General features: G+C 43.3%; 1 protein-coding gene across 1 annotated transcript in view; it reads left to right on the top strand.

Annotated features, from left to right (window-relative positions):
• Positions 1-27,751, top strand: part of LOC125463427 (mucin-2-like) — a 92,061-nt gene that overhangs the window by 46,845 nt on the left and 17,465 nt on the right. The window contains exons 30-36 of the mRNA XM_048554688.2: positions 5,213-6,505; positions 8,638-11,093; positions 15,926-16,085; positions 16,206-16,438; positions 20,717-20,903; positions 21,040-21,250; positions 27,045-27,214. Of these exons, the coding sequence (XP_048410645.2) occupies positions 5,213-6,505; positions 8,638-11,093; positions 15,926-16,085; positions 16,206-16,438; positions 20,717-20,903; positions 21,040-21,250; positions 27,045-27,214 (4,710 nt within the window). The remainder of the gene's footprint in view (positions 1-5,212; positions 6,506-8,637; positions 11,094-15,925; positions 16,086-16,205; positions 16,439-20,716; positions 20,904-21,039; positions 21,251-27,044; positions 27,215-27,751) is intronic.

Below are 27,751 nucleotides of genomic sequence, written 5' to 3'. Positions count from 1 at the left end.
TCGAGTTCAAACCTGCATTCACTGGGCTGGGAAGATTCTGCCTAACATTCCCCAACTTAACCCTCATATGATCTGCGAACATTGTGCAGAACATGTGAGATGCCAAGCAGTTTATAACTCTATTTTCTAATTTAAATTAATTCTGATGCATATTAAATGAATAAGAACTTGTTTGTTTTCAAAACAAGGATAGCGCTTCTCGTTTTATATCCCTAGTAATGATGATATTGATGATTCGGAATGCATTTTTTTGATCTGCTGTTGTGACAGCAAGTCCTCTAACAAGTGTAACATTGCAGCTTCTGCACAAAAGACAGACTCTGCTTTCACATGATGTTCTCAAAAATTGTCTCTGGTTGCTCATAAAAGATATTCTCCACTAACTATGCCATTATCCAAGGAAATTTCCCAAACCGTACACCTAACTAACCCTGCCCAAGAGATACATGAAGCAAAATCATAAACTGGAAATTTATAGAGATATGTTTTAAAAAATCCAAATTTAACTATCTTTCAATGTTTAACATGTCTCTAGGTAAATATGCTCAAAATTAACAGACATGTATGAGCAATGTATAAAGTAACTTCTCTTAAACTTAAGGGCCACAAACACATGACTCCACGCTCAAGTGAGTTGTAAACATTTAGATTCACCCAGTAAGAACCTAACAGAGTATAATGACATCTTCATCTCTCAATGTTTATTTTCCACTCAAAATAATATCCGCTGGTGTGAGAAATGGCAGCTGATCTAATTGTACCAGGCAGACTAGTCATGTCACAGAATAAAACGACAGTGTCATCAGAAAGTTTGCTTACATGTGTGGATCTCTTGTCTGTACAAGATCTCAAAATACAATGTTGCTGGAATGAAGTGAACAGAAAGCAATAAATTTTACGATGTATTATGGATAAATAAAGGAAGTGACGGTACTGTAGCGAGAGTTACAGACAGCACAAAATATCATGTGGATAGGCAAGTTGTCAGAAGAAAATGAACAGTTTACAGAGAGATGTTGAAATGTTAACTAAATGGGCAAAAAGTTAGCAAATAGAGTACAATGTATGAAGAAGTGAAGTTGATCATTTTGGAAGGGAGAACAAAAGAACAGAATATTATTTAAATGGAGAATAACTGCAGAAAGCTGCAGCACAAAGGAACTTGAGGGTACTTGTTCACAAAACACAGAAAGCTAAAATGTAGATAGATGCAGCTGGTAATTAGGATGGCTAATGTAATGTTGACCCTTATTTCAAGGGGGTTGCAGTATAAGAGTGAGGAAGCCTTACTGCAACCGTACAAGGTACTGGTGAGACCACATTTGGAGTATTGTGAGTAATTTCGGTCCCCTCATTTAAGGAAAGATTCCATTTCATCAAGGCAGTTAAGAGAGGCTTACCAGGATGATCCCTGGTATGAAAGGATTGTCTTATGAGCAAAGGCTAAACAGATTGGGACTCTACTCACTGGAGTTTAAAAGAATGAGAGGTCATCTCATTGAAGCATATTGGATTCCTAAAGAACTCATCCAGGTAAATTCTGAGAGGATGATTCCTCTCTTGAGAGAGTTTAGAACCAGAGGGCATAGTGTCAGAATAAAGACAGGCCAATTTAAGACTGAAGTGAGGAATTTCTTCTCTCAGAAGGTTGTGATTCTTTTGAACTCCTTGCCATGAAGTGCTATTGAGAAAAAGTCCTTGTGTAGAGTTAAAGCTGAGATAAATACATTATTGGTCAATAGGGAAATCAAGGGTTATGGGGAAAATGCAGGAAATTGTACTGAGGAAAGTCAGATCAGCCATGAGGGGCTGACCGGCCTGCTCATGTTCCTTTTCTTATGGTCTTATGAAACACAGCTTTCTGACACAGGAGTCAGTGAGTCTGTGATGTGAACATTCCTTCAAGATCAGCACTTGTTTTCTGTTACTGATTTCCTTTGAGAAGATGATGACAAGACAACTGAGTGACTTGCTGGGTCATTTTGTAAAGCAGTTATGAATCAATCATGTTGCTGTAGTTCTGGAGTCATATGTAATCCAGATCATGTAAAGACAGGAGATTTTTTCCTCGAAAGGACATTAGTGAACTAGACTCTCTATTAAGTCGCCTCTTAACCTTTTTCTCTCTAATGAAAACAGCCTCAAGTCCCTCAGCCTTTCCTCATAAGACCTTCCATTCATACCAGCCAACATCCTGGTAAATCTCCTCTGCACCCTTTCCAATGCTTTCACATCCTTCGTATAATGCAATGACCAGAGCTGTGCACAATACTCCAAGTGCGGCCGCACCCGAGTTTTGTACAACTGCAACATGACCTCATGGCTCTGAAACTCAACCCCTCTACCAATAAAGCTTAACACACCGTACGACCTCTTTAACAACCCTATCAACCTGGGTGGCAACTTTCTGGGATCTATGCACATGGACACTGAGATCTCTCTGCTCATCCACACTACCAAGAATCTTACCTTTAGCCCAGTACTCTGTATTCCTGTTACTCCTTCCAAAGTGAATCACCTCTCACTTTTCCACATTAAACTCCATTTGCCACCTCTCAGCCCAGCTCTGCAGCTTATCTATGTCTCTTTGTAACCTGCAACATCCTTCTGCACCTCCACATCATCCCTTGAAGAAGTTCTGCTCTTCTTGCCAACAATCTCTGCTCTAATCTTTCTTCCTGTCTACCACCATTACTTTCATTGTCACTCATAACGTTAGCTAAACCATTCTCACCCACTTCTGGTCTCCACTGTCAGTGTTTCTCCTTCCCTGGCATATCATTACCCAACACTTTGTTTGCCTAACTGTTGTTCTCTTTCTCTTCTCAGTCATGTACTTTACACCCAAAGCATAGTTTTAGCCTATATACCACCCTTTTCCTAGGTGCTACTAGTTTAAATGAAGGGCCCCAACACCTGAAACTTTGATAATAAAATGTGAGGCTGGATGAACACAGCAGGCCAAGCAGCATCTCAGGAGGACAAAAGCTGACGTTTCGGGCCTAGACCTTAAACTTTGACTTTGCTTTCTCTCCACAGATGCTGCCAGACCCACTGAGTTGTTAACTTTTTTTTGTTCTCTCCCAGTACGTTGCCTTGGGTCAGTTAGATAGAAACTTGCCGTTTAATTTCCTTATTTCTATTACTGAGTTTAGAAACTGTCACATCATTCTCATTTGAAGCAAAAGCAAGTTTTTGGTAAAATTGAACTTGACGAAATACCAGAGAAACTTTTCAAACTCCGAATCAGATTCATTTGGCTGCTCAGCACACACAATAAAAGAGATTTTTTATGCAATACCTGTTTGATGGATGGCATCACTTGAGTTCTGTGGTACTTGCTCAACCAGGTGGCTCTGAAGGGCATCCTGCACAAATATTGATCAATATGTTTAATTGATATCATAAACAATTCATAATTAAATGCAAACATATGGCATTTTAAACAAGATGAAAAAACAGCTAAGAAATTCAAAAATGTGGATTGGTTGCAAAATAAACAGCCATAATTGAAACACTCCCTACACCAGCCTAACCCAACAGTTTTGTTTGAGCTCTGAAAGGCCATGTCTGAAGCAAATGGCCCACTGTCAAGTTCCCTCACTTCCTCCTACTAAACCATTGCTTAGTTGCCAATGCTCATTCAGCCTACTTCCTACCCAAATTGGCATTACTATTATAACAGTCCAAATTCTGAGAAACAAAGTGAAAAGGCAAAGACAAATTTATTATTTTAAAAAAAAACTTGTATTTATATAGGTTCTTTCACAATCTCAGGAAGTGCTTTACACTTGTAGTATTTCTGAGGCATAGTCATTGCTGCAATATCAGAAACATAACACCCAATTTGTACACAGCAAGTTCCAACAAAAATAAATTACAAGTGACCAGTTAAGATTTTTTGAAAGTAGTCGAATTATAAACACTGGCCCCAAAAAATGAACAAAATCAAGGAGAACCTGATCTTCTGTGGAATCTTTTCACCTCAGAAGTATGATGGCACCTCCACAATACCACTCAAAACATGAAGGAATACGAGTCCAAGTAATTCTTTGAGGATCTTTGGTAACGTTTAGCATTTACCTTTCATTATTAAAAATTCACCTCCACATGAACAAACAAGCCCCAACTGTTTTCTGGTGCAGTTTAGTGTGTATGTAGTGTACTGGTATTGCAACTTCACTCACTTACTGATTTAATTGACTTATTGATTACTGAAGCTTTTACCACAAGGTAGTATGATGTAGTAAACTTTGGCAGAAGCAGGGTAGCTTAGGCAACATTCGTGATTTCTGTGGTTAACTGCATATTTGTGAACACCTGAAGGCTATGTCCAATTTATTCCTTAATAACAACAAGCGCTATTAATTTTACTGTTATTTTTACTACAACATCTGGACCATTATCTTGTACAACAAAGCTCACAAAAATAGTAGTAAATTTAGCGATATGCCACTCCCAACAGAAGGAATGGGTTTTCATTACCAAGGTGGGTAGCACTTGAGCCAGGATATTTACCAACCTGCCACTGGAGAATGTCATGACCTTCAGTCCAAGGGGGTAGGGCGCATGCGAGATAAAAACCAGGCACACCGACCCAAGAAGCAGAGCATAGGCTACCATGGTGTGGCTGAATACTAAAAATACGCTGGCTAGAAGTCCCCATGAGATATCTGTGGGAGTGATGCTGTAATATATAACATTAGCAAAAATTGAATGTGTTTGAAGGCAACTGCACTTCAATGTTTGTATTCAGTGCATGACATTAAAGGATAATTGCTCCTTTTTCTTCCCTCTCCATCCCTTGGGCAAAAATGATTGGTGCAGGGTTTGGGGTGGTACCTCCAAAATAAGGTTTTCATGCCATTTTAGCTATGAAACTTCTGCATCTTTGTGAAAATTTAGTCTGTAGTGCTTGCTTGAAAATTTTAAATGTAACGCTTTTATCAATAAACAGCAAAAAACAGTTTTTTTCCTCATTGCATCAGTACTGATTCCATCTTTCCATCTGTTTTACATTAGCCTAATAGCCTGACCAGTTATTATTCTGAAATATCAATAAAGTAATGGGTTCCAAAGTTATTGAGATAACAGCTGCACTTTCGTTCAAAAATGTAAATTATATTTCTAATCTGGTTGCTGAATATAGATGATTTTCAAAATCGGTAACTTTATTGCTGATTTAATGATCTATTATGATATCTTTCTACAGTAACTACAACAACCACAACACCACCAACCACCACACCAACCACCACACCAACTACCACACTAACTACCACACTAACTACCACACCAACTACCACACCAACTACCACACCAACTACCACACTAACCACCACACCAACCACCACACCAACTACCACACTAACTACCACACTAACTACCACACCAACTACCACACCAACTACCACACCAACTACCACACTAACCACCACACCAACCACCACACCAACTACCACACTAACTACCACACTAACTACCACACTAACTACCACACCAACTACCACACCAACTACCACACCAACTACCACACCAACTACCACACCAATCACCTGGCCAACCACCACCACGCTAACCACCACGCCAACAACTACCACGCCAACTACCACGCTAACCACCACACCAACTACCACACCAATCACCTGGCCAACCACCACCACGCCAACTACCACGCCAACCACCACGCCAACCACCACGCCAACAACTACCACGCCAACCACCACGCTAACTACTACGCCAACAACTACCACGCCAACCACCACACCAACAACTACCACGCCAACTACCACGCCAACAACTACCACGCCAACCACCACGCTAACTACTACGCCAACTACCACAACGCCAACCACCACGCCAACAACTACCACGCCAACCACCACGCCAACCACCATCACGCTAACTACCACGCCAACAACTACCACGCCAACCACTACCACGCCAACTACCACGCCAACCACCACCACGCCAACCACCATCACGCTAACTACCACGCCAACAACTACCACGCCAACCACCACCACGCTAACTACCACGCCAACAACTACCACGCCATCAACTACCACGCCAACCACCACGCCAACCACCACACCAACTATCACGCCAACTACCACAACGCCAACTACCACGCCAACAACTACCACGCCAACCACCACGCCAACAACCACCACGCCAACCACCACGCCAACAACTACTACACCAACCACCACGCCAACCACCACGCCAACAGCCACCACGCCAACCACCACGCCAACAACTACTACACCAACTACTACGCCAACCACCACGCCAACAACTACCACGCCAACAACCACCACGCCAACCACCACGCCAACAACCACCACGCCAACCACCACGCCAACAACTACTACACCAACTACCACGCCAACCACCACGCCAACAACTACCACGCCAACCACCACCACGCCAACCACCACCACGCCAACCACCACGCCAACCACCACCACGCTGACCACGACTACCAGTCCGACCACAACAACAAGTAAGTATTGAGCATGGGTGGTGAATTGGTGGTGGTTGTAGTTGTGGCGGACAGGTTTGGGGAAGGCGCAGGTGTAAAGGTTTGGAGCCTGGGATGATGGCTGTATATATTTTTCTTCATGGCTCCTGAAGCAACTTTCTGCCTCCTATTTTCTCTACAAAAGTAATGTCAAATGCACCTTGACTGGCTTTCTTCTGCTCCATTGCAAGTGGAAGCAATTGAGTCATGGCTAGTTATCACTTCAGCAGTTTTCAATCTAAAATAACGTTTGCACTCCCATTTCCATATTGAACAGACTTACTACTTTAAACAGACATGCAATATTAAATATCTTTCAAAAACAGCGATTTGGTTGAGCTTTGAGAGAATCTCAAGATTGCAAACCCCAGTCTGAGGTGATGATTGTCTTATTAAGGGCAAATGTTATTCCGGGAATAATGGAATAGAGATTTCAAAGGATTTGTTTTCATGTTCATGATGGTAAAATAAAATTTGGGATTTGTAACTTACGAACAAATAATACATGAGAGAGCACCAGGAAATGGTCCACAGGAGCACAGAGGAGTGTGCACAGCAGCCATACAATACAATATGTAAAGGACTTCTAGATCCTATTCAGTGATCCCATTATAAGAGAGTCGTGGAGATCGATAGGCCCTTCTGCCCATCGCATCTCTGCCAGTCCAAAACAATCATCAAACTATTCCGATTCCATTTTCCAGCAATTGACCCACAGCCTTGTAGGCCATGGCATCCTAATGTACATTGAAACATTTCTAAAATGTTATGAGGGTTTATGCCTCTACCACCCTTGCAGGCAGTGAATTCTAGATTCACACTACCTTCAGGATGAAAATACTTTTCCTCATATTTCTTCTAAAACTTCTCCCCTTCACCTTGAATCTAAGCCCCTGGTCATTGACCCTCCAATGAGGGGAATTGATTTTTCCCGTCTAATTTCATGTATAGACTTCATAGTTTTATACATCTCAATCTTCTCTGTTCTAACCAAAACAACATATCTGTCTAATCTCTCTTCATAACTGAAATGCCCCAGCACAGGAAACATCCTGGTAAATCTCCTTTGCACCTCTCCAGTGCAATCACATCCATCCTGTAATGCAGATTCCAAACTACATGCAACAATCTAGCTGTGGCCTAGCCAACAACTTATGTAGTTCTAGGATAACCTCTCTGTCTTTAAACTCTATGCCTCGACCCATAAAGACATATATACCGAATGCCCTCTGAGCCACTTTAATCACCTGTCCCGATACCTTAAAGTTCTGGTGGACATGCACACAAAGTGATCCTCGGTGCTTCCCAGGTCCTCCTGTTCATCATGTTGAGGTGGTTGTAGAGGTGGTTGTGGAGGTGGTGGATGGGGTAGTGGTCGGGGTAGTTGTAGAGGTGATTGTGGAGGTGGTGGATGGGGTAGTGGTCGGGGTAGTTGTAGAGGTGATTGTGGAGGTGGTGGATGGGGTAGTGGTCGGGGTAGTTGTAGAGGTGGTTGTGGAGGTGGTGGATGGGGTAGTGGTCGGGGTAGTTGTAGAGGTGGTTGTGGAGGTGGTGGATGGGGTAGTGGTCGGGGTAGTTGTAGAGGTGATTGTGGAGGTGGTGGATGGGGTAGTGGTCGGGGTAGTTGTAGAGGTGGTTGTGGAGGTGGTGGATGGGGTAGTGGTCGGGGTAGTTGTAGAGGTGATTGTGGAAGTGGTGGATGGGGTAGTGGTCGGGGTAGTTGTAGAGGTGGTTGTGGAAGTGGTGGATGGGGTAGTGGTCGGGGTAGTTGTAGAGGTGGTTGTGGAAGTGGTGGATGGGGTAGTGGTCGGGGTAGTTGTAGAGGTGGTTGTGGAGGTGGTGGATGGGGTAGTGGTCGGGGTAGTTGTAGAGGTGGTTGTGGAGGTGGTGGATGGGGTAGTGGTCGGGGTAGTTGTAGAGGTGGTTGTGGAGGTGGTGGATGGGGTAGTGGTCGGGGTAGTTGTAGAGGTGGTTGTGGAGGTGGTGGATGGGGTAGTGGTCGGGGTAGTTGTAGAGGTGATTGTGGAAGTGGTGGATGGGGTAGTGGTCGGGGTAGTTGTAGAGGTGGTTGTAAATGTTTATAAATGCTGATACAATCTGTCTTTATTTTGCAGTCGAGCCTTGCCAAGGTTATTGGTCAGAATGGAGCAATAAACATACACCAAGTGTGCGCCAAAGAGGAGATCAAGAATCACCAGAAAATCTATGTCGTTCAAATGAATCGTTTAGCAATATTCAGTGCGAACGTGTTCATGCTTCCAGTTCGCGAGGGCCAACGACACCTGACAATGTGACATGTAATCTGCAAGGACTCAAATGCATCCCGCCACTTTCTGAGAATGGTTTCATGTGTCATGACTATGAAATTCGAGTATGTTGTATAACCATCAGCACAACCACCACTTCCACAACCACCTCTACAACTACCCCATCCACCACCCCATCCACCACCCCATCCACCACCCCATCCACCACCCCATCCACCACCCCATCCACCACCCCATCCACCACCCCATCCACCACCTCCACAACCACCTCTACAACTACCCCGACCACTACCCCATCCACCACCCCATCCACCACCCCATCCACCACCCCATCCACCACCCCATCCACCACCCCATCCACCACTTCCACAACCACCTCTACAACTACCCCATCCACCACCCCATCCACCACCCCATCCACCACCCCATCCACCACCCCATCCACCACCCCATCCACCACCTCCACAACCACCTCTACAACTACCCCGACCACTACCCCATCCACCACCTCCACAACCACCTCTACAACTACCCCGACCACTACCCCATCCACCACCCCATCCACCACCCCATCCACCACCCCATCCACCACCCCATCCACCACCTCCACAACCACCTCTACAACTACCCCGACCACTACCCCATCCACCACCTCCACAACCACCTCTACAACTACCCCGACCACTACCCCATCCACCACCTCCACAACCACCTCTACAACTACCCCGACCACTACCCCATCCACCACTTCCACAATCACCTCTACAACTACCCCGACCACTACCCCATCCACCACCTCCACAACCACCTCTACAACTACCCCGACCACTACCCCATCCACCACCTCCACAACCACCTCTACAACTACCCCGACCACTACCCCATCCACCACCTCCACAATCACCTCTACAACTACCCCGACCACTACCCCATCCACCACCTCCACAACCACCTCTACAACTACCCCGACCACTACCCCATCCACCACCTCCACAACCACCTCTACAACTACCCCGACCACTACCCCATCCACCACCTCCACAACCACCTCTACAACTACCCCGACCACTACCCCATCCACCACTTCCACAATCACCTCTACAACTACCCCGACCACTACCCCATCCACCACCTCCACAATCACCTCTACAACTACCCCGACCACTACCCCATCCACCACCTCCACAACCACCTCTACAACTACCCCGACCACTACCCCATCCACCACCTCCACAATCACCTCTACAACTACCCCGACCACTACCCCATCCACCACCTCCACAATCACCTCTACAACTACCCCGACCACTACCCCATCCACCACCTCCACAACCACCTCTACAACTACCCCGACCACTACCCCATCCACCACCTCCACAATCACCTCTACAACTACCCCGACCACTACCCCATCCACCACCTCCACAATCACCTCTACAACTACCCCGACCACTACCCCATCCACCACCTCCACAATCACCTTTACAACTACCCCGACCACTACCCCATCCACCACCTCCACAATCACCTTTACAACTACCCCGACCACTACCCCATCCACCACCTCCACAATCACCTCTACAACTACCCCGACCACTACCCCATCCACCACCTCCACAATCACCTCTACAACTACCCCGACCACTACCCCATCCACCACCTCCACAATCACCTCTACAACTACCCCGACCACTACCCCATCCACCACCTCCACAATCACCTCTACAACTACCCCGACCACTACCCCATCCACCACCTCCACAATCACCTCTACAACTACCCCGACCACTACCCCATCCACCACCTCCACAACCACCTCTACAACTACCCCGACCACTACCCCATCCACCACCTCCACAACCACCTCTACAACTACCCCGACCACTACCCCATCCACCACCTCCACAACCACCTCTACAACTACCCCGACCACTACCCCATCCACCACCTCCACAATCACCTCTACAACTACCCCGACCACCACCCCATCCACCACTTCCACAATCACCTCTACAACTACCCCGACCACCACCCCATCCACCACCTCCACAATCACCTCTACAACTACCCCGACCACCACCCCATCCACCACCTCCACAACCACCTCTACAACTACCCCGACCACCACCCCATCCACCACCTCCACAACCACCTCTACAACTACCCCGACCACTACCCCATCCACCACCTCCACAATCACCTCTACAACTACCCCGACCACTACCCCATCCACCACCTCCACAATCACCTTTACAACTACCCCGACCACCACATGCCCTTGCAACGTTACAGAAAGTAAACAGGTAAGATTTTACTCAAGAATGCATGTGATAATAGTTTAGAATGCAGATTATTCTGCACAAATGAACTTTACAATCTTGATTCATGAATAGGGCAGATAAAGTGAAGAAAATCCCAAAGATATTCTGCAAGTACATGAAGGGCAAAACAGTAACTAGGGATAGAATAGCGACTCTTAAAGCTCAACAAGGTTGTCTATTTGCAGAGCCACAAGATATGGGTGAGACCCTAACTCAATATTTCTCATCATATTTACCACTGTGAAAGGCATGAATGGTAGTGAACTTGAGAATATAAATATAATGTCTTGAAGGGAGTCCACGTCATGGAAGAGGAGTGCTCAAAGTCTTAAAGTACATTAAGATAAATAAACCCCTGGTACCTGATGAAGCGTATGCCAAGGCTTTGTGGGAAGCTAGGGAGTAAATTTCAGGGCCCCTAACGGAGATATTTTTACTATTGACGTCCACAGGTGAAGTGCCTGAAGATTAGAGATGGCTAATGTTGTGCCATTATTCAAGCAAGGTCGCAGGGAATTCCTGGGAATTATGGACCAGTCAGCCTAATGTCTGTGGTGGGTAGAATGATAGAGGGGATTCTGACAGACAGGATCTACAGGCATTTTGGAGAGGCAAGTGCTCATTTGGGATTGTCAGCATGGCTTTGTGCATGGGAAATCATATCTCATGAATTTGAGTTTTTTGAAGCTGTGACCATGAAAATAGATGAAGGCCATGCAGTAGACATCGTCTGTATGGATTTTAGCAAGGCTTTTGACAAGCTATTGCAGGGTAGTTGTTGAGCAAGGTTAAATATCACTGGATCTAGGGAGAGCTGGCCAATTGGGCACAAAGTTGGCCTAAAGATAGAAGACAGAGGGTAGTGGTAGAGGGTTGTTTTTCAAACTGGACACCTGTGACCAGTGGTGTGCCACAGGAATTGTTCATGGGTCTACTGTTTTCAATCATGTATAAAAATGATTTGAATGAGAATTTAGGAGGTATGGTTAGTAATTTTCCTAATAATACCAGGATTGATGGTACAGTGGACAGTGAAAAAGATCATCTGGGAATAGAGTGAGATCTTGATCAACTTGGCCAGTAGGCTGAGGAATGGCAGATGGAGTTAAATTTGGCATATGCAAGGTGTTGCACTTTGGTATTTCAAACCAGGGCAAGACTTACACAGTTAATGGTAGGGCCCTGGGGATTGTCATAGAACAAAGAGATCTAGGGGTACAGGTTCATAGCTCCTTGAAAGTGGAATCATAGATAGACAAGTTGGTGAAGAAAGCTTTTGGCATGTTTGCTTATATTGGTCAGAGCATTGAGTACAGGAGTTGACATGTTTTGTTCCACCTGTACAAGACATTGATGAGGCCACATTTGGAGTACTACATGATATTAAACTAGAAACAGTGCAGAAAAGATTTACTAGGATGCTACCTGGACTAGAAGGTTTGAGATATAAGGAAAGGTTAAATTGGCTGGAACTTTTTTTTCCATGGAGTGTAGAAGACTGAGGGGTGACCATATACGGGTCTGTAAAATAGTGAGAGGTATAGATAAGGGAGATAGCAGACTGCTTTTCTCCAAGGTAAGGGAGACTAAAACGAGAGGACATATGTTTAATGTTGGGGGATGGTGGAATACAAAAGGGTCTAGAGGAGCACTTATTTTCACACAGAGGTTGATGAGTGTCTGGAATAAGCTGCTAGAGGTAGTGGTGGAAGTAAGTACAATTTTTTCATGTAAGAATCATTCAGAAAGGTAGGTATTGAGGGACAGGTATGCAGGGAAATGGGACGAGTTTAATTATGAAAACTGAATAGCATGTGCAAGTTGGGCCAAAGGGCATGTTTCAATGCTTTGAGCCTCTATGACTTAATGAATAATATTTCTACTTGAAAATCCTCTTTGAAGATAATTTACTTCTCATGGTCAACCATAATGATATGTCACAGCATTCTGTAAGAGGTCATTGAATTTTCCTAAATTGTTGTCCTTCACCTAGGACTGAAGGAAGAGACTTCAAACTAGGGATGTTAAATAATGCTTTCTATAACTACTTATGCGAATCATAGTACCTTGGTCTGCCATTCGAAAAGATCAATGCTGATCTGATTGCAACCTCAAATCTGCAGTGTTATCTACCCCAATATCATTTGAGTCCCTTGCTGATTTTAAAAAAACTACCTCCTCCTGCCTTAAAAATTTTCAATGAACCTTCCTGTACCTTAATCATGGAAAGAAAATCACAAAGTCATGACCCAATGACAGAAGAAAAACCCTCCTCATATCTATCTTAAATTGGAAACTCCTGATATTATGTTCTCTACTTCTACTCCTTCCCACAGGGAAAATATCCTTTCAGCATCTAACCTGTCAAGTTACCTGGGAACTTTTATGTTCTAATAAGATTACCCCACGTTCTTCCAGAATCCAATGAACACAAACCCAACCTGTCTATTTTTTTCCTGATAAGATAACCACTTTGTCCCTGGAATCAATGGAGTGAGCCTTCAATTAATGAGCAACTTAAAGAATTTTCTGAGCTAAGGAGGATTTTTTTTGTTTACCAACCCCAAAGTAAAAATAATGAACACAGTCTCAAACACAGGCACATAGAAGCACAGGTGTAATGTTTAAAAGGGGAAGAATATCTAGTATAGTAAAAAGATGAAAAATACACTATTTAAATTGTTCTTACTGGTCTTGAGTTGTTGTAGTTGAACCTAAGATCATGACTTACTTGTAGTCAATAGCTTGTATCCTCTGCAGTAGTGACATTTGTAAAATCCTGAGTTCTTATGAATATGAGTTTCTCTGATTTATTTTATTGTTAGTTCTAACTTTTGATTGTGTTAGAAAATAAACAGGGGAGAGAAGCAGGGAGAGAGGGAGTGGAAGGTAGAGAGAGAGGAAGTGTCTTCTAGTTCTTTATACATCCATTCACTTTTCCTTGCACCTCGTTGCTTTGCAAAATCACGATTGAAATGTGACTCATTTGTGTATTTTCGTGTCTGGATCCATTGTCTTTCCAAACTGGATATTTGAACACAATCCATGAAATTCCAATACATGCAAATTTTTATACAGATATAACTTAAAACAGAGCTGAAACAGCCACTGGGCTATTCTGCACACACTGGTTGATTTGTTGATTTATTTGCTTCTGTTTTCAGAAGCCGGTGCCACTCATAGGCCCCAGAAGCCTGTACGACAGGAAAAAAAATTAGAGCGAACATTGACTACAAATACTTTATTCTGTTAAAACTCTCTACATAAAGCAATTTTCTTCAGTCTTTGAATGATAAAACTGAGTTTAGTCAGAATATTTACTGTCCTCTTGCACAATGGAGAGGTTTCAGCATGTTCTCACTTATACAATGTACTGTTATGACTAAATCTTCGACAATACAAATTCCTCAATACGTGACACTTGCAAATGGATACTTCAAACTGTTAAACTCTCAGGTGAGGGGGGTAAATTGACTCCCCTTCTTTATTCATCCATGTTGTTTGCAACAATATTAATTTTAAAAGGATCTGTCCCTTGTGGGTGCTTTTCTCCGAGATTCAATGAACTTATATTTGTAAAGAATCCAATTTAATCAGACTGCCTTGAATTTTGTTGCGAAAATATTATTAATGCAACCCACATACACACAGATTAGAATAAGAGATGTGATCAAAAAATTAACAGTAAAATGAAATTATTGGGGTGATTCTCTGAATTCTTCATGAAGACCGGATAACTGAACATTGCAGCCATTGTAATAGAGGTTACTGGTAGCATTGACATTGGTAGTTGAACCATGTTTTCCGAGATGCTTAGTTTTGTGCGCTGATTCAAGTTTCCTTGGCCTGATTCATTTTTACCGCAAACACAAAGCACTGGGTTTCTTTTGAGCAGACAATTTTAAAATAATATTAGATGGGTATTCTTCCTTCAACCAGTAGACTACATTCTTCATCACAATACAATGTGGACTTGGTGGAACACAGCAGGTCAGGCAGCATCAGAAGAGCAGGAGAGTTGACTCGTTGGGCCTGGACCCTTCATCACTCCTGACAAAGGGTCCAGGCCCAAAACATCAACTGTCCTGCCCCTCTGATGCTGCCTGACCTGCCGTGTTTCTCCAGCTCCACACTGTATTGACTTTGACTCCAGCATCTACAGTTCTTGCTATCTCCTACATTCTTCACCTGCTGCTATGGCGCATGGACATGTATTTACATGACAGAATGTCTCATTACAATATTTGGTGAATTTTGGTTTGGGAAAGGGCCTCCCTCAGCCTGTAACATATCTAGCTTCCTTGTCACACTTCCTGCAACAGCAAATCCAAGTATATGAATTAAAAGGCACAGTAATAAAGCAGTCCACATGTTTACTAACCCATTGAACTTTTACCTACATTGTCAATTTATTTGGTAAGGTTCCAAGCTCAGTTCATTCCAGGGCTTAAAAGCACAAAAATGAAGGTTGACTTGCAGTTCAGTGTTGCATTGTCAGAATTGTTATCTTTTGAATAAGATGTGAAATTGACACCCCATCTGTTTGCTTGGGTAGATGTAAAAGATCGTGTGACGCTATTTAAAGAACAGTAATTGTGCCCTGGTCAACAGTTATCCCTTACTTAACAGCACTAAACAGCTTATCTCTGGTCACGCACTCATTGTTGTTTGTGAGAGTTACGAGTGTTCAAATTAGCTGTTGCAATTCCTAGATTCCAATAGAGACTAGACTTCAAAAGTATTTAATTAGTTGGAAAATGACTTAACACCTCTGCTGATCATTTTATTGCAAATCTTTTTCTTTCTTATACCAGTGCACTGGAACATGGAAAGAAGACTGTACTATTAAAAGCTGTGTGCAAGGGAAAATTGTCACTGAAAAAGTCTGCAAACAGGAGAAGCCTGAATGTCCTAATCATTTAAAGCCCATTGAAGTAATAAATGAATGTGGCTGCATGTCTTGGGAATGTGGCTGTTAGTATCACCTTCCTGACCTTGTTACTGTTGCATTAGAATATCTGAATGCCATCAATGTTATTCCTTTTACTTCCCTTCACAAAAATACTTGCAAACCATATTTTGCTTATATTTTAGGTGAATGTAGAGTGTGGGGTGATCCACACTATCAAACCTTCAATGGACAGGCGTATAATTTCTATGAAAACTGCACATACATTCTAATGGAAGAACAAAATCCAAAATACAATTTCAAAGTTCTAGTGGATAATTACTTCTGCTTTCCAAGGTTCCCATATTCTTGCCCAAAAGGACTAATTATTTTTCACAGAGGAGATAAGATCACTATTTCAACCAATTATGGCTTTGTGGTAAGTATTCTGTTTTTTTATGTGTATTACAATCCAACGTGTAAATCAATGTAACTTTCAAAGTTCTGAGGAAGAGTCATCAGACTCGAAATGAGTCCTATACACCTGCATTCCGCATGCAGATGGCCTCAAGGCCCTCCGCTTCTTCCTGTCCCGCAGGCCCGACCAGTCCCCCTCCACCAAGACCCTCATCCGCCTAGCCGAACTCGTCCCCACCCTCAACAACTTCTCTTTCGATTCCTCCCACTTTCTACAGACTAAGGGGGTGGCCATGGGCACCCACATGGGCCCCAGCTATGCCTGCCTCGTTGTAGGTTACGTGGAACAGTCCCTCTTCCGCACCTACACAGGCCCCAAACCCCACCTCTTCCTCCGTTACAGTGATGACTGTATTGGCGCTGCCTCTTGCTCCCCAGAGGAGCTCGAACAGTTCATCCACTTCACCAACATCTTCCACCCCAACCTTCAGTTCACCTGGGCCATCTCCAGCACATCCCTCACCTTCCTGGATCTCTCAGTCTCCATCTCAGGCAACCAGCTTGTAACTGATGTCCATTTCAAGCCCACCGACTCCCACAGCAACCTAGAATACACCTCCTCCCACCCACCCTCCTGCAAAAATTCCATCCCCTATTCCCAATTCCTCCGCCTCTGCCGCATCTGCTCCCACAATGAGGCATTCCACTCCCGCACATCCCAGATGTCCGAGTTCTTCAAGGACCGCAACTTTCCCCCACAGTGGTCGAGAACGCCCTTGACCGTGTCTCCCGCATTTCCCGCAACACATCCCTCACACCCCGCCCCCACCACAACCGCCCAAAGAGGATCCCCCTCGTGCTCACACACCACCCCACCAACCTCTGGATACAATGCATCATCCTCCGACACTTCCGCCATCTACAATCCGACCCCACCACCCAAGACATTTTTCCATCCCCACCCCTGTCTGCTTTCCGGAGAGACCACTCTCTCCGTGACCCCCTTGTTCGCTCCACACTGCCCTCCAACTCCACCACACCCGGCACCTTCCCCTGCAACCGCAGGATATGCTGCACTTGCCCCCACACCTCCTCCCTCACCCCTATCCCAGGCCCCAAGATGACTTTCCATATTAAGCAGAGGTTCACCTGCACATCTGCCAATGTGGTATACTGCATCCACTGTACCCGGTGCTTCCTCTACATTGGGGAAACCAAGCGGAGGCTTGGTGACCGCTTTGCAGAACACCTCCGTTCGGTTCGCAATAAACAACTGCACCTCCCAGTTGCAAACCATTTCCACTCCCCCTCCCATTCTTTAGATGACATGTCCATCATGGGCCTCCTGCAGTGCCACAATGATGCCACCCGAAGGTTGCAGGAACAGCAACTCATATTCCGCCTGGGAATCCTGCAGCCCAATGGTATCAATGTGGACTTCACCAGCTTCAAAATCTCCCCTTCCCCCACCGCATCCCAAAACCAGCCCAGTTCGTCCCCTCCCCCCACTGCACCACACAACCAGCCCAGCACTTCCCCTCCACCCACTGCATCCCAAAACCAGTCCAACCTGTCTCTGCCTCCCTAACCTGTTCTTCCTCCCACCCATCCCTTCCTCCCACCCCAAGCTGCACCTCCATCTCCTACCTACTAACCTCATCCCACCTCCTTGACCTGTCCGTCTTCCCTGGACTGACCTATCCCGTCCCTACCTCCCCACCTATACTCTCCTCTCCACCTATCTTCTTTTCTCTCCATCTTCGGTCCGCCTCCCCCTCTCTCCCTATTTATTCCAGAACCCTCACCCCATCCCCCTCTCTGATGAAGGGTCTAGGCCCGAAACGTCAGCTTTTGTGCTCCTGAGATGCTGCTGGGCCTGCTGTGTTCATCCAGCCTCACATTTTATTATCTTAGACTCGAAATGTTGACTCTTTTCTCCTTCACAGATGCCGCCAGACCTGCTGAGCTTTTCCAGCAACTTTGTTTTCGTTCCTGATTTACAACATGCGCAGTTCTTTCAGTTTTTATTGAAAGAGTGGTAACTGATTCATTCCAAATTCATAAAGATCATAGACTAATCTAGTACAGAAGAAATCCTTCAGCCCATCAAGTCTGTACCATAAAGCTACATTGAATCTACACTTGTACCACTTTGCAGCACTAGGACCATAGCCTTGAATCTTATGGCATTTCAGCTGCTAATCCATATACTTCTTAAGGGGTTCAAAGTTACCCATCTCAACCACCATCCCACACAGTGTATTATAGACCCCTGACCACCCTCTGGGTGGGTGATTTTATTTTTTCTCAAATCCCTTCTGAATCTCTTGCCTTTCACCTAAAAATTATGCCCCCTTGTTACTGACTCATTGACTAACAGCTGCTTTCTGGTTGCCCTATCCATTCCCCTCATAGTCTTATACACCTCTGTCAGGACCCATTCAGCCTTCTCTGCTCATCATTGTGTGGTCAACAATTAAATTGTGCAGTTGCTGATCTGTGTTGCACCAACTAAGCTGATGGGGCACTCTAATTGGATCCCATGAACCTGAACTTCGAATGGGGCTCAGGAACCCAAAGCCAGGAGAACATCAGGGTCTTGATCTTGCAAGGTGGGAAATAGCCACCTGCTGTCCATTTTCAAAGGAACTGGCCAAATAACAGCCAAAGGCTATGCTGTGGTCTAATTAAGGATAATGGGTGATCTCCTAGCACTGCAGAGGCAATAGGGAACCTCTCAAATATTGGGAAAGTGATAAGTTGCTGATGTAGGCATGGCAGAGAGAGAGAGAAAGAGAGAGAGAGTATACTCGAGTTAAACATAACTTCTGAGCACTTTTGGAATAATCAAGAGTAAAATCATCAACAGCTGCCAGAGCTGTAGGGCCACCCCTTCTGTGGGATGGAGGGAGGTCCATTTGTGGTTGCCGATATGATAATATTTCCATATTGGCATGTGGTGGGGAGTAGAGAAAGGCACGGTGGGGGGGTGGGGGGTGGGGGGGATATGGTTTAAATATCTGTGAAGAGTTGTCACCTGACCTGCCAATGAAAAACCACCTCTGTGTTACATGGCAATGCTTTGACCATTGCAGAGGTCCATTCTGATGAGGAGAAAATTCTACTTTGTGTTTTCAAGCTATACATCTTCCATAATAGATTCTGATTTTTGATTTATCAGATATCTGTTTGCTCAGCAGCAGATAGTTATTTTGACCTGACCCTGTCTGCTTGAATATGGCACAGGTATGGGATAGTGCCTGGAAATTGGCACAGCAGCCAATAGCAGGAAAGTCCAGACCTACCTGCCTCTGGACCTGACCTTGCTGAAAATCCAGTCCAAATTCTCTTGGGGAGTGGAAGGATAATAAATCTCACATAATTAGCAACTATAAAAACAGAATATGATGAAAATACTGCTCTCATGAAAAATTCATTGACCTAAACTATTGGGCAAGATTTTCTCAAATCCAGCAAAGTCTCAACATTGGCTGAGCATGTATCAACAGCACGTGTGGCTGGTTAGTCCAATGGATTCCCCTGTGCCCTCTGCCCCTTCTCACATTTTACAGTCAGAAGCTCATTACATAGTTGCTTCTTGGGCTGCCACAGAGTTTAGGGTGGTTGCATGTCTCTGAGAGCTACCAGCCCAATCCAGAACCTCAACAACACCAAATCCTGGAAGTTGGCCAGTGATGATGAATGGAGTTTCCCTAGAGCCTGTAGCTAGAATGGTGAAGAAGTCTTTGAATAAAATTATAATTTTACTTGCATTGCTAGAGGAGATGCTGCCTTGGAAAATGCTGATGCCCTCGGGACTGGCCTCCCAGATGGTGTCCTCTTTGATCAAAAATGCAGTCCCTTTCACTGCCTACATTTAGTTAGAATTCTCGCTGATGCTGGCAGCATAGGAAAGGAGGCTCAACTTGCTAAATTGTTTCCTCGAGTTGAGAGGCCTATCAGATGTGGTTCCCACCATCAATAAATTTTCCGAATGGCCAGCTATAGTCAGTGACCAATCTACCATTGCTCCTTGCAATTTTACCAGGATAGCCACTTTACTGCTGCCTTCTGGAGGCTGTTCAAACTCTTTCCATTAACTCTATGCCTCTCCACACATGTGATACCTGACTTGCCAAAGTGTTTCTGGAATGTTCAAATTTTGCTTTGACTCTCCAGTATCCACAAAATATTTTGCTTTTGTTAAAGTTAACAATGTACAAATGAACTTGCAAGACTCCTTGGGTAAGTTGCTCTTTTAGGCACTGATTTCAACAAAACTGTATTTTTAATCTTACAGTTGAGAGTTAATGAAAAGCCAAAAAAAATTCCCTACGAAGCAGATGAAATAATGGTAACCAATCGAAATGCTAGGAGTGTGCGTCTTTACTTCAATGACATTAAAACAACGATCATAGCTGCTCAGAATGACTTTAGAATCATTGTGTCAGAAAGGTTTTTCTACAACAATACCCAAGGACAGTGTGGTATGTCATTTCATCTATTCATGTTACGTTACTTTCCATGTTTGTGCTTCATTACACAGATAAAAGTTCTGCTAATTTTATATTTGCCATTGGAAATACGGAAATGTTATGCTTTTTTTTCTGTGATCTCTTTTAGGCTCTTGTTCAAATACTAAAAACGATGACTGTGTGAGACCAAACGGGGTAATTGAACCTTCTGATTGCTGCCATAAAACTGCACTTGATTGGAAGTTTGATGACCCCACAAAACCATATTGCAATTCAGCTCCTCAAAATCAGTCATGTGTGCCAATTCCAACTTCCACACCTTGCTCTCCCTCGTCAACTTGTAACGTCATTCCAGAGATGTATGTAAAAATTTTACATTTAATTTAGTTTCTTTCAAAATTACGTTTAGAAGTCAATGAGCTGCATATTGTACTGGAGTCAAGAGCCTATGACTGAGTGCATATCCAGGTCGTGACCTTGCTTTGCACCAGTGACTGTCATGTTTTCTAATGTGAGGTCAATTTGAGGCCAGGGTATGTGCTTGCCATCCAGCTAAGGATGTCATGAGGACTCTCAAAGTATGAGGGGCAATAGGATGCCCTCCAGCACTGAGAGATCGATATTTGCACTGTGTAAGGTGCATGTTTAATACGTAGACAGGCGAGAGAGCAATTCATTTTCAAAGAACCTTCTGAAGATTTACACATGCTGTGTGATTCTTAATTGAGTGCTTTGATGAGAGACCGGTGCAGACAGAAAGTGCAACAGGAAGTTTGGAGAAAAAGCAACCTGTGATTGCACATACAATAATTTGACATGCATACTGCGAGCTTTTCTTTCAAACCCAAATTGTGTGAGTGTGCCCTTAGGATGTTTATTTATTTAGTTGAGACATTTTTCATTCAGGCACTAGGAGATGGACTGTAACAACGATGTAACTCAGGAAACATTTATTCAATAATAAAGATTAAGCTAGGCAGCAAGTTTACATACGAAATGTGAGTTGTGCCTCCCAATCATCGCAGAAAAACAAAAAAATTAGAACTCAACATTGACAGTGTCATTATTTCCCTGTAGTTTTTACTTCTGTAGTCTACAACATGTTCTGGAGCCGGCCAAACAGCAGGCTATGCTAGACATGACAGAATACGATGAGATAGAATTAATAAATAATTCCATAGTAAGTACACCCATAGATTGCACCAACTATAATATAATTATGTATATCATTATGAATTTTAGAATCAATTTGAGAAATAGAGAATTGGATCCAAGGCTATCCATTAAAATTTAAATAGTACAAATTATAAGGGTATAAAATCAGAACTAGTGCAGGTGAATAGGCAAGATAGTTAACACCATAAGAATTTAAGAAATCAGAACAAGAGCAGTCTCTTTGACACCTCAATACTGCTTCACCACTCAATAGGATCATAAATAATATGTCAATGGACAGTCAGTGGCAGACATTTAAGGGGATATTTCAGGATATACAGAATTGATACAATGCAAGAATAAGAACAATTCCAACCCTCCATCTGTGGTTAACTTAATACATGAACAAGAACGTCTGACCAGAGTGGAGGCAAGCCCAGATCCTTGGTGCTGTGAGGTAGCAGTGCTACCACCCAAGACATTTTTCCATCCCCACCCTTCTCTGCTTTACGGAGAGACCACTCTCTACGTGACTCCCTTGTTCGCTCCACACTGCCCTCCAACCCCACCACACCCGGCACCTTCCCCTGCAACCGCAGGAAATGCTACACTTGCCCCCACACCTCCTCCCTCACCCCCATCCCAGGCCCCAAGATGGCTTTCCATATTAAGCAGATGTTCACCTGCACATCTGCCAATGTGATATACTGCATCCACTGTACCCGGTGCTTCCTCTACATTGGGGAAACCAAGTGGAGGCTTGGTGACCGCTTTGCAGAACACCTCCGCTCGGTTCGCAATAAACAACTGCACCTCCCAGTCGCAAACCATTTCCACTCCCCCTCCCATTCTTTAGATGACATGTCCATCATGGGCCTCCTGCAGTGCCACAATGATGCCACCCGAAGGTTGCAGGAACAGCAACTCATATTCCGCTTGGGAACCCTGCAGCCCAATGGTATCATTGTGGACTTCACCAGCTTCAAAATCTCCCCTTCCCCCACCGCATCCCAAAACCAGCCCAGTTCATCCCCTCCCCCCACTGCACCACACAACCAGCCCAGCTCTTCCCCCCCACCCACTGCATCCCAAAACCAGTCCAACCTGTCTCTGCCTCCCTAATCTGTTCTTCCTCTCACCCATCCCTTCCTCCCACCCCAAGCCACACCTCCATCTCCTACCTACTAACCTCATCCCACCTCCTTGACCTGTCCGTCTTCCCTGGACTGACCTATCCCCTCCCCACCTATACTCTCCTCTCCACTTATCTTCTTTTCTCATCATCTTCGGTCCGCCTCCCCCTCTCTCCCTATTTATTCCAGTTCCCTCACCCCATCCCCCTCTCTGATGAAGGGTCTAGGCCTGAAACATCAGCTTTTGTGCTCCTGAGATGCTGCTGGGCCTGCTGTGTTCATCCAGCTTCACACTTTATTATCTAACCAGTGTGTCACTGGTCTGCCCCAAATAGCATATGAGAAAAAGATGACTAGAAACATGAAAACAGACTATTAGCACTTCTATAAATATTGAAAGAAGAGAAGAATTAGCAAAGTGAGCATTGGTCCTGTAGAAAGTGAGACTGCAGAATTAACGATGGAAAGTAAGGAAACAACAGATATTTTGCATCAGTCTTCCGTATAGAGAATACAAGAAACATCCCTTCATCAACGATAAGTGAGAGAATGGAAGGGAGAGGAGAATGCAGGAAAAGTAGCCAGAGAATTGCTACTGAGTAATTGTTCGAGCTGAGGACTGACTTGTGCTCGGCTCCTGATGGACTTCATCCTAGGGTCTTAAAAGAAGTGCCCTATATGAGAGATAATGCGTTGATATTAATTCTAATTTTCCAAAATTCCCTTGATTTGAAGACAGTCTCATAAAATTGGAAGATGGTGGATGCAACTCCTTTATTCAAAAAATAAAGAGGCAACTCCTTTATTCAAAAAATAAAGAGGCAGAGAACAGCAAACTAAGGGCTGCTTAGTTTAACAAAGAAACCAATATTATATCTGGAAATTATATCTGGTCTCTTAGAAAAATTCATTGCAACCAGACTGAATCAACATGGTTTTGTGAAAGGAAAATCATGTTTGATCAATCTTTTGGAGATCTTTGAAGAAGTAACACGTGGATAAAAAGAAAGTACAAGCTGAGTCTGAGTCAGTAACTGGGTGCGTAAGTCTTTTACATTAACCACAATTAAACAGAATAAAGTAATATTAGGTCAATAAATTATTACACTTTACTATTTGATTGTAACTTAATTCAAACTAATTATTATATTGATTAAATCTCTAAAGCAGCAGTTTTCAGTATAAATGCCAAATTAAGTCACAAATTAAAATGTGACTGCTGACCAATATTTTAGGTAATGTCTGTAGATAGTTATTTCCAATCTCACAATGTCTGTTGTGAGGAAAATACTCAGTTTAAACCATTTTCTGAAATTTACTCATTATTAAACTGAATTGTGCGTGGTGTTGCCGCCAAAAGCAAACTGCTATATTTACCTTCATAATAGCCCTAGCATTTCAGATTGTGATTTGATAAACTTCTAAAAATAAAGATGTTATTATTTTAAAGAAAATTAAAGATATTTACGGCTTAGCCTGTACTGCATAATGTGTTCCCTTCTTCCACGTGCTTGTGTCATATGAGGCAATCCATTTTTTTCACTGCTTTGCTGTTTCTGTAACAAGTTCCCAACTTACTTGGGCAGGTGATCAACTAATTCACAAGTCCCCTTCAGGAAACCTGCTTATGATGTTGTGGAGAAGGGTAGAAATCCAGTCCTATTAAATGGGAAGATTCTGCTGAATGTCGAGTCAGTATTCAGAGTTATGGATATATTATATACAAATGTTGTATAAACAGTTCTCTTGACTTACACTTTCCATTGACTGCGCAACCCTGTGTCTCTCCCTCTGCATGACATAAAAGAACTTCCCACCTTTAGACAGAGGAGTGATTACATACTTTCTTAATATTATGAATTTCAGCTTAACATTGATTACCATACTTTCTATACTGTGGCTTTCCTACTTTCAAAACATTTTGTTTGTTCACTTACTCAGTTCCCCAGCCTTCCTCCTCATCTTCCCTCCGCTGCAATCCTTCTTCTCTGCATTCCCCCTCCCCTTGTTCAATAGCCTGCCCAATCCAGCTCAGCTCCTGTCCCCAACTGTGTTGTGTTCTTCCTTTTAAAGTCTCCCATTTCTGTCCTAGCTTCCATTTGAAATTTCAGTGCAGTTGTGCGCTCCATCTACCCACAGAGGTTTGTTGGTACAGGTTGTTCCTCCTGAACTGAACAGTTTCTGTCACTAGATAGTACCTTGTCAATTAGAATTTCACCAGAGACTGTAATTTCAACATGTGCTGTGTGTATAGTACTGGCATTTATGCTGTTTTACTTATAATTTATTTTGTTTTTAAAGTTATTGAATTAATATGAATGTGAGCATTTGGGCACGTACAGAATTTCAACTTAATAATGCTTTAAACTTGCTTTTCTGATGAGATGGATCCTGAAGTACCCAACAGTGCAGTGTTACTTTTATATTTTCTAATTAATTTTATTTTACAAGACACTTCAGCAAGGAATGCACATACTGCACTTACTGTTTTTCAACCTGTACATTGCCTATTTGAGCAAAACGTATCTGCAGAAACAAGCTCAGGCTTTAACATTGATTCCTGTGGGAAGCTCACACTCTACTTAAAGTTGTTTCAATTCATGTTACAAATTTCAAGAATATTGCCATCATTTTAAGTGAGGAATTCCTGTACATTGTGGTTCCGATTGCACACATATCTGTAAAACATTAAAAAAACACATAGATTGACATGAGATAGTGGGAACTGCAGATGCTGGAGATGTGAGATAACAAGGTGTAGATCAGGATGAACACAGCAGGCCAAGCAGCATCAAAGGAGCAGGAAAGCTGATGTTTCGGGTCTAGAGCTGAAATGTCAGCTTTCCTGCTCCTCTGATGCTGCTTGGCCTGCTGTGTTCACCCAGCTCCACACCTTGTTATCGTACGTAAATTGACAAACAGGAGTCAAAGTATGCTTCAAGGACTCTGCAAGATTTTACCAGGAGGTTTTGATTTTTAGGACTCTGTACATAAAGGTTTCGCATAAGAACCAAACTGTTCTTGAACCTCTACGTTTTAAACTTGCTGTATGCCTCCATTCAAGCATATTAAAACAAATGAAAGACTTGATGCTGGGCAAATGACAAACAGTCCAACAATAATTAAACTGAAATGGTAAGAACTGTGGATGCTATAAGTCAGGAACAAGACAAGAAGTTTTCCCTTCTTTATTCTGTTCCCATTTCTCCTAAATCCCTTGTTCACTCCTTCAGTGACTAATGTTAGACAAACTCCTGAGTTTGGACCCGAAATGTTAACTCTCATTTCCCTTTACAGATGCTGCCAAACCTCCTGAGCTTTTCCAGCAATTTACAGTTCCCTATTTTTAACTTTTTTGTTTTGTTATTGCTAATCCAGCATTAGTTTGTAAACCTAAAATCCAGATTCAAGTGAAGGTCTATAAAAGGAAAAATCAATTCTTTTTTGTGAAGCAACAAACTGGGCAATCATATCCCTAAATAAGTGAAATTAGCTGTAATTGTGAAAAACTATGGTGCTGTGGGACTGCAAAGCTAACACAATAGTTTAGGCATCAAGAAAGGTTGCTCCTATCTTTGCTTTCTCAAGGACTATTTGAAACGATTTGAGGACAACTTAACCTGTTGCCTCATGTATTTTGAACCTTGCATATTACCTAAAATATTGAGGTGTTTTCGATTTCCACTGTTTGATTATGAATATTTAATAGCAATGACAATTTGGGTATCATTTGAACTAACAAATAAACTGCTATTTAGGTATCATGACCATAATACTTATGGGAAAAACAAGTACATTCATGATGTTTTGCTTAGGATTGTGTACCTTTTCTTTAGAGATCTTTGATATTTTCTCCATCATACAGACTGTCTAAAAACTGTAGCATGGATGTCCTTGACCCATTCTGGGAAAGTTGTAAAACTGACCATTGCCTGGTCAATTCGACAGAACTAGACTGTGAAAATATAGCAGCAGCTGCTGAGGCATGCGCAGATAACGTATGTGTCGACTGGAGGTCTTCAGCACCTGAATGTCGTGAGTATGCTGAATCTAAGAAACTTGATAGTGTGTTTCATGTAAATATTCTCTTTTGATCTGAATTGTAATTTTGAAATAAGCAATAGCTTACTTTAATAGGTACATTTGGAACTATTTTAATCCTGCATGGATCTTGAGGGCTCAGCTGTGGGAAAGGAAAATGGAGTAAGCTGCCAGCCCATATGGGACATTTTAATTCCTGGGTGTCCCCATATGTTCCCAGCAAGTGGGCTGAAATGGGCAGAAAGCTGATTAGTGGGTGAGAAAGCATCAGGCAACTAGAGAATACCTGCTATAAAAGAGCCATCAGCAAACGATCAAATTACTGCTTACAGTTGGGTATCGGAATGCAAAGCTTTTATCAGTTATGTTTCCCTCTGCTGTGTTTTATATTCATTTAGTTGCTATAGGAAGTGAGGGCATGTGGAAGAAATGCATGTTGCCACTATACTAGCACACGTTTATAACACAGTGATCTAATCATCTGCCATGCCCTGGGTGTAAAATATACAGTGTACAAAACAGGTGTACTTA

This window comes from Stegostoma tigrinum, chromosome 25 (assembly GCF_030684315.1).
Source record: "Stegostoma tigrinum isolate sSteTig4 chromosome 25, sSteTig4.hap1, whole genome shotgun sequence".
NCBI lineage: Eukaryota > Metazoa > Chordata > Chondrichthyes > Orectolobiformes > Stegostomatidae > Stegostoma > Stegostoma tigrinum.
This window is presented reverse-complemented; position numbering and strand designations above follow the sequence as displayed.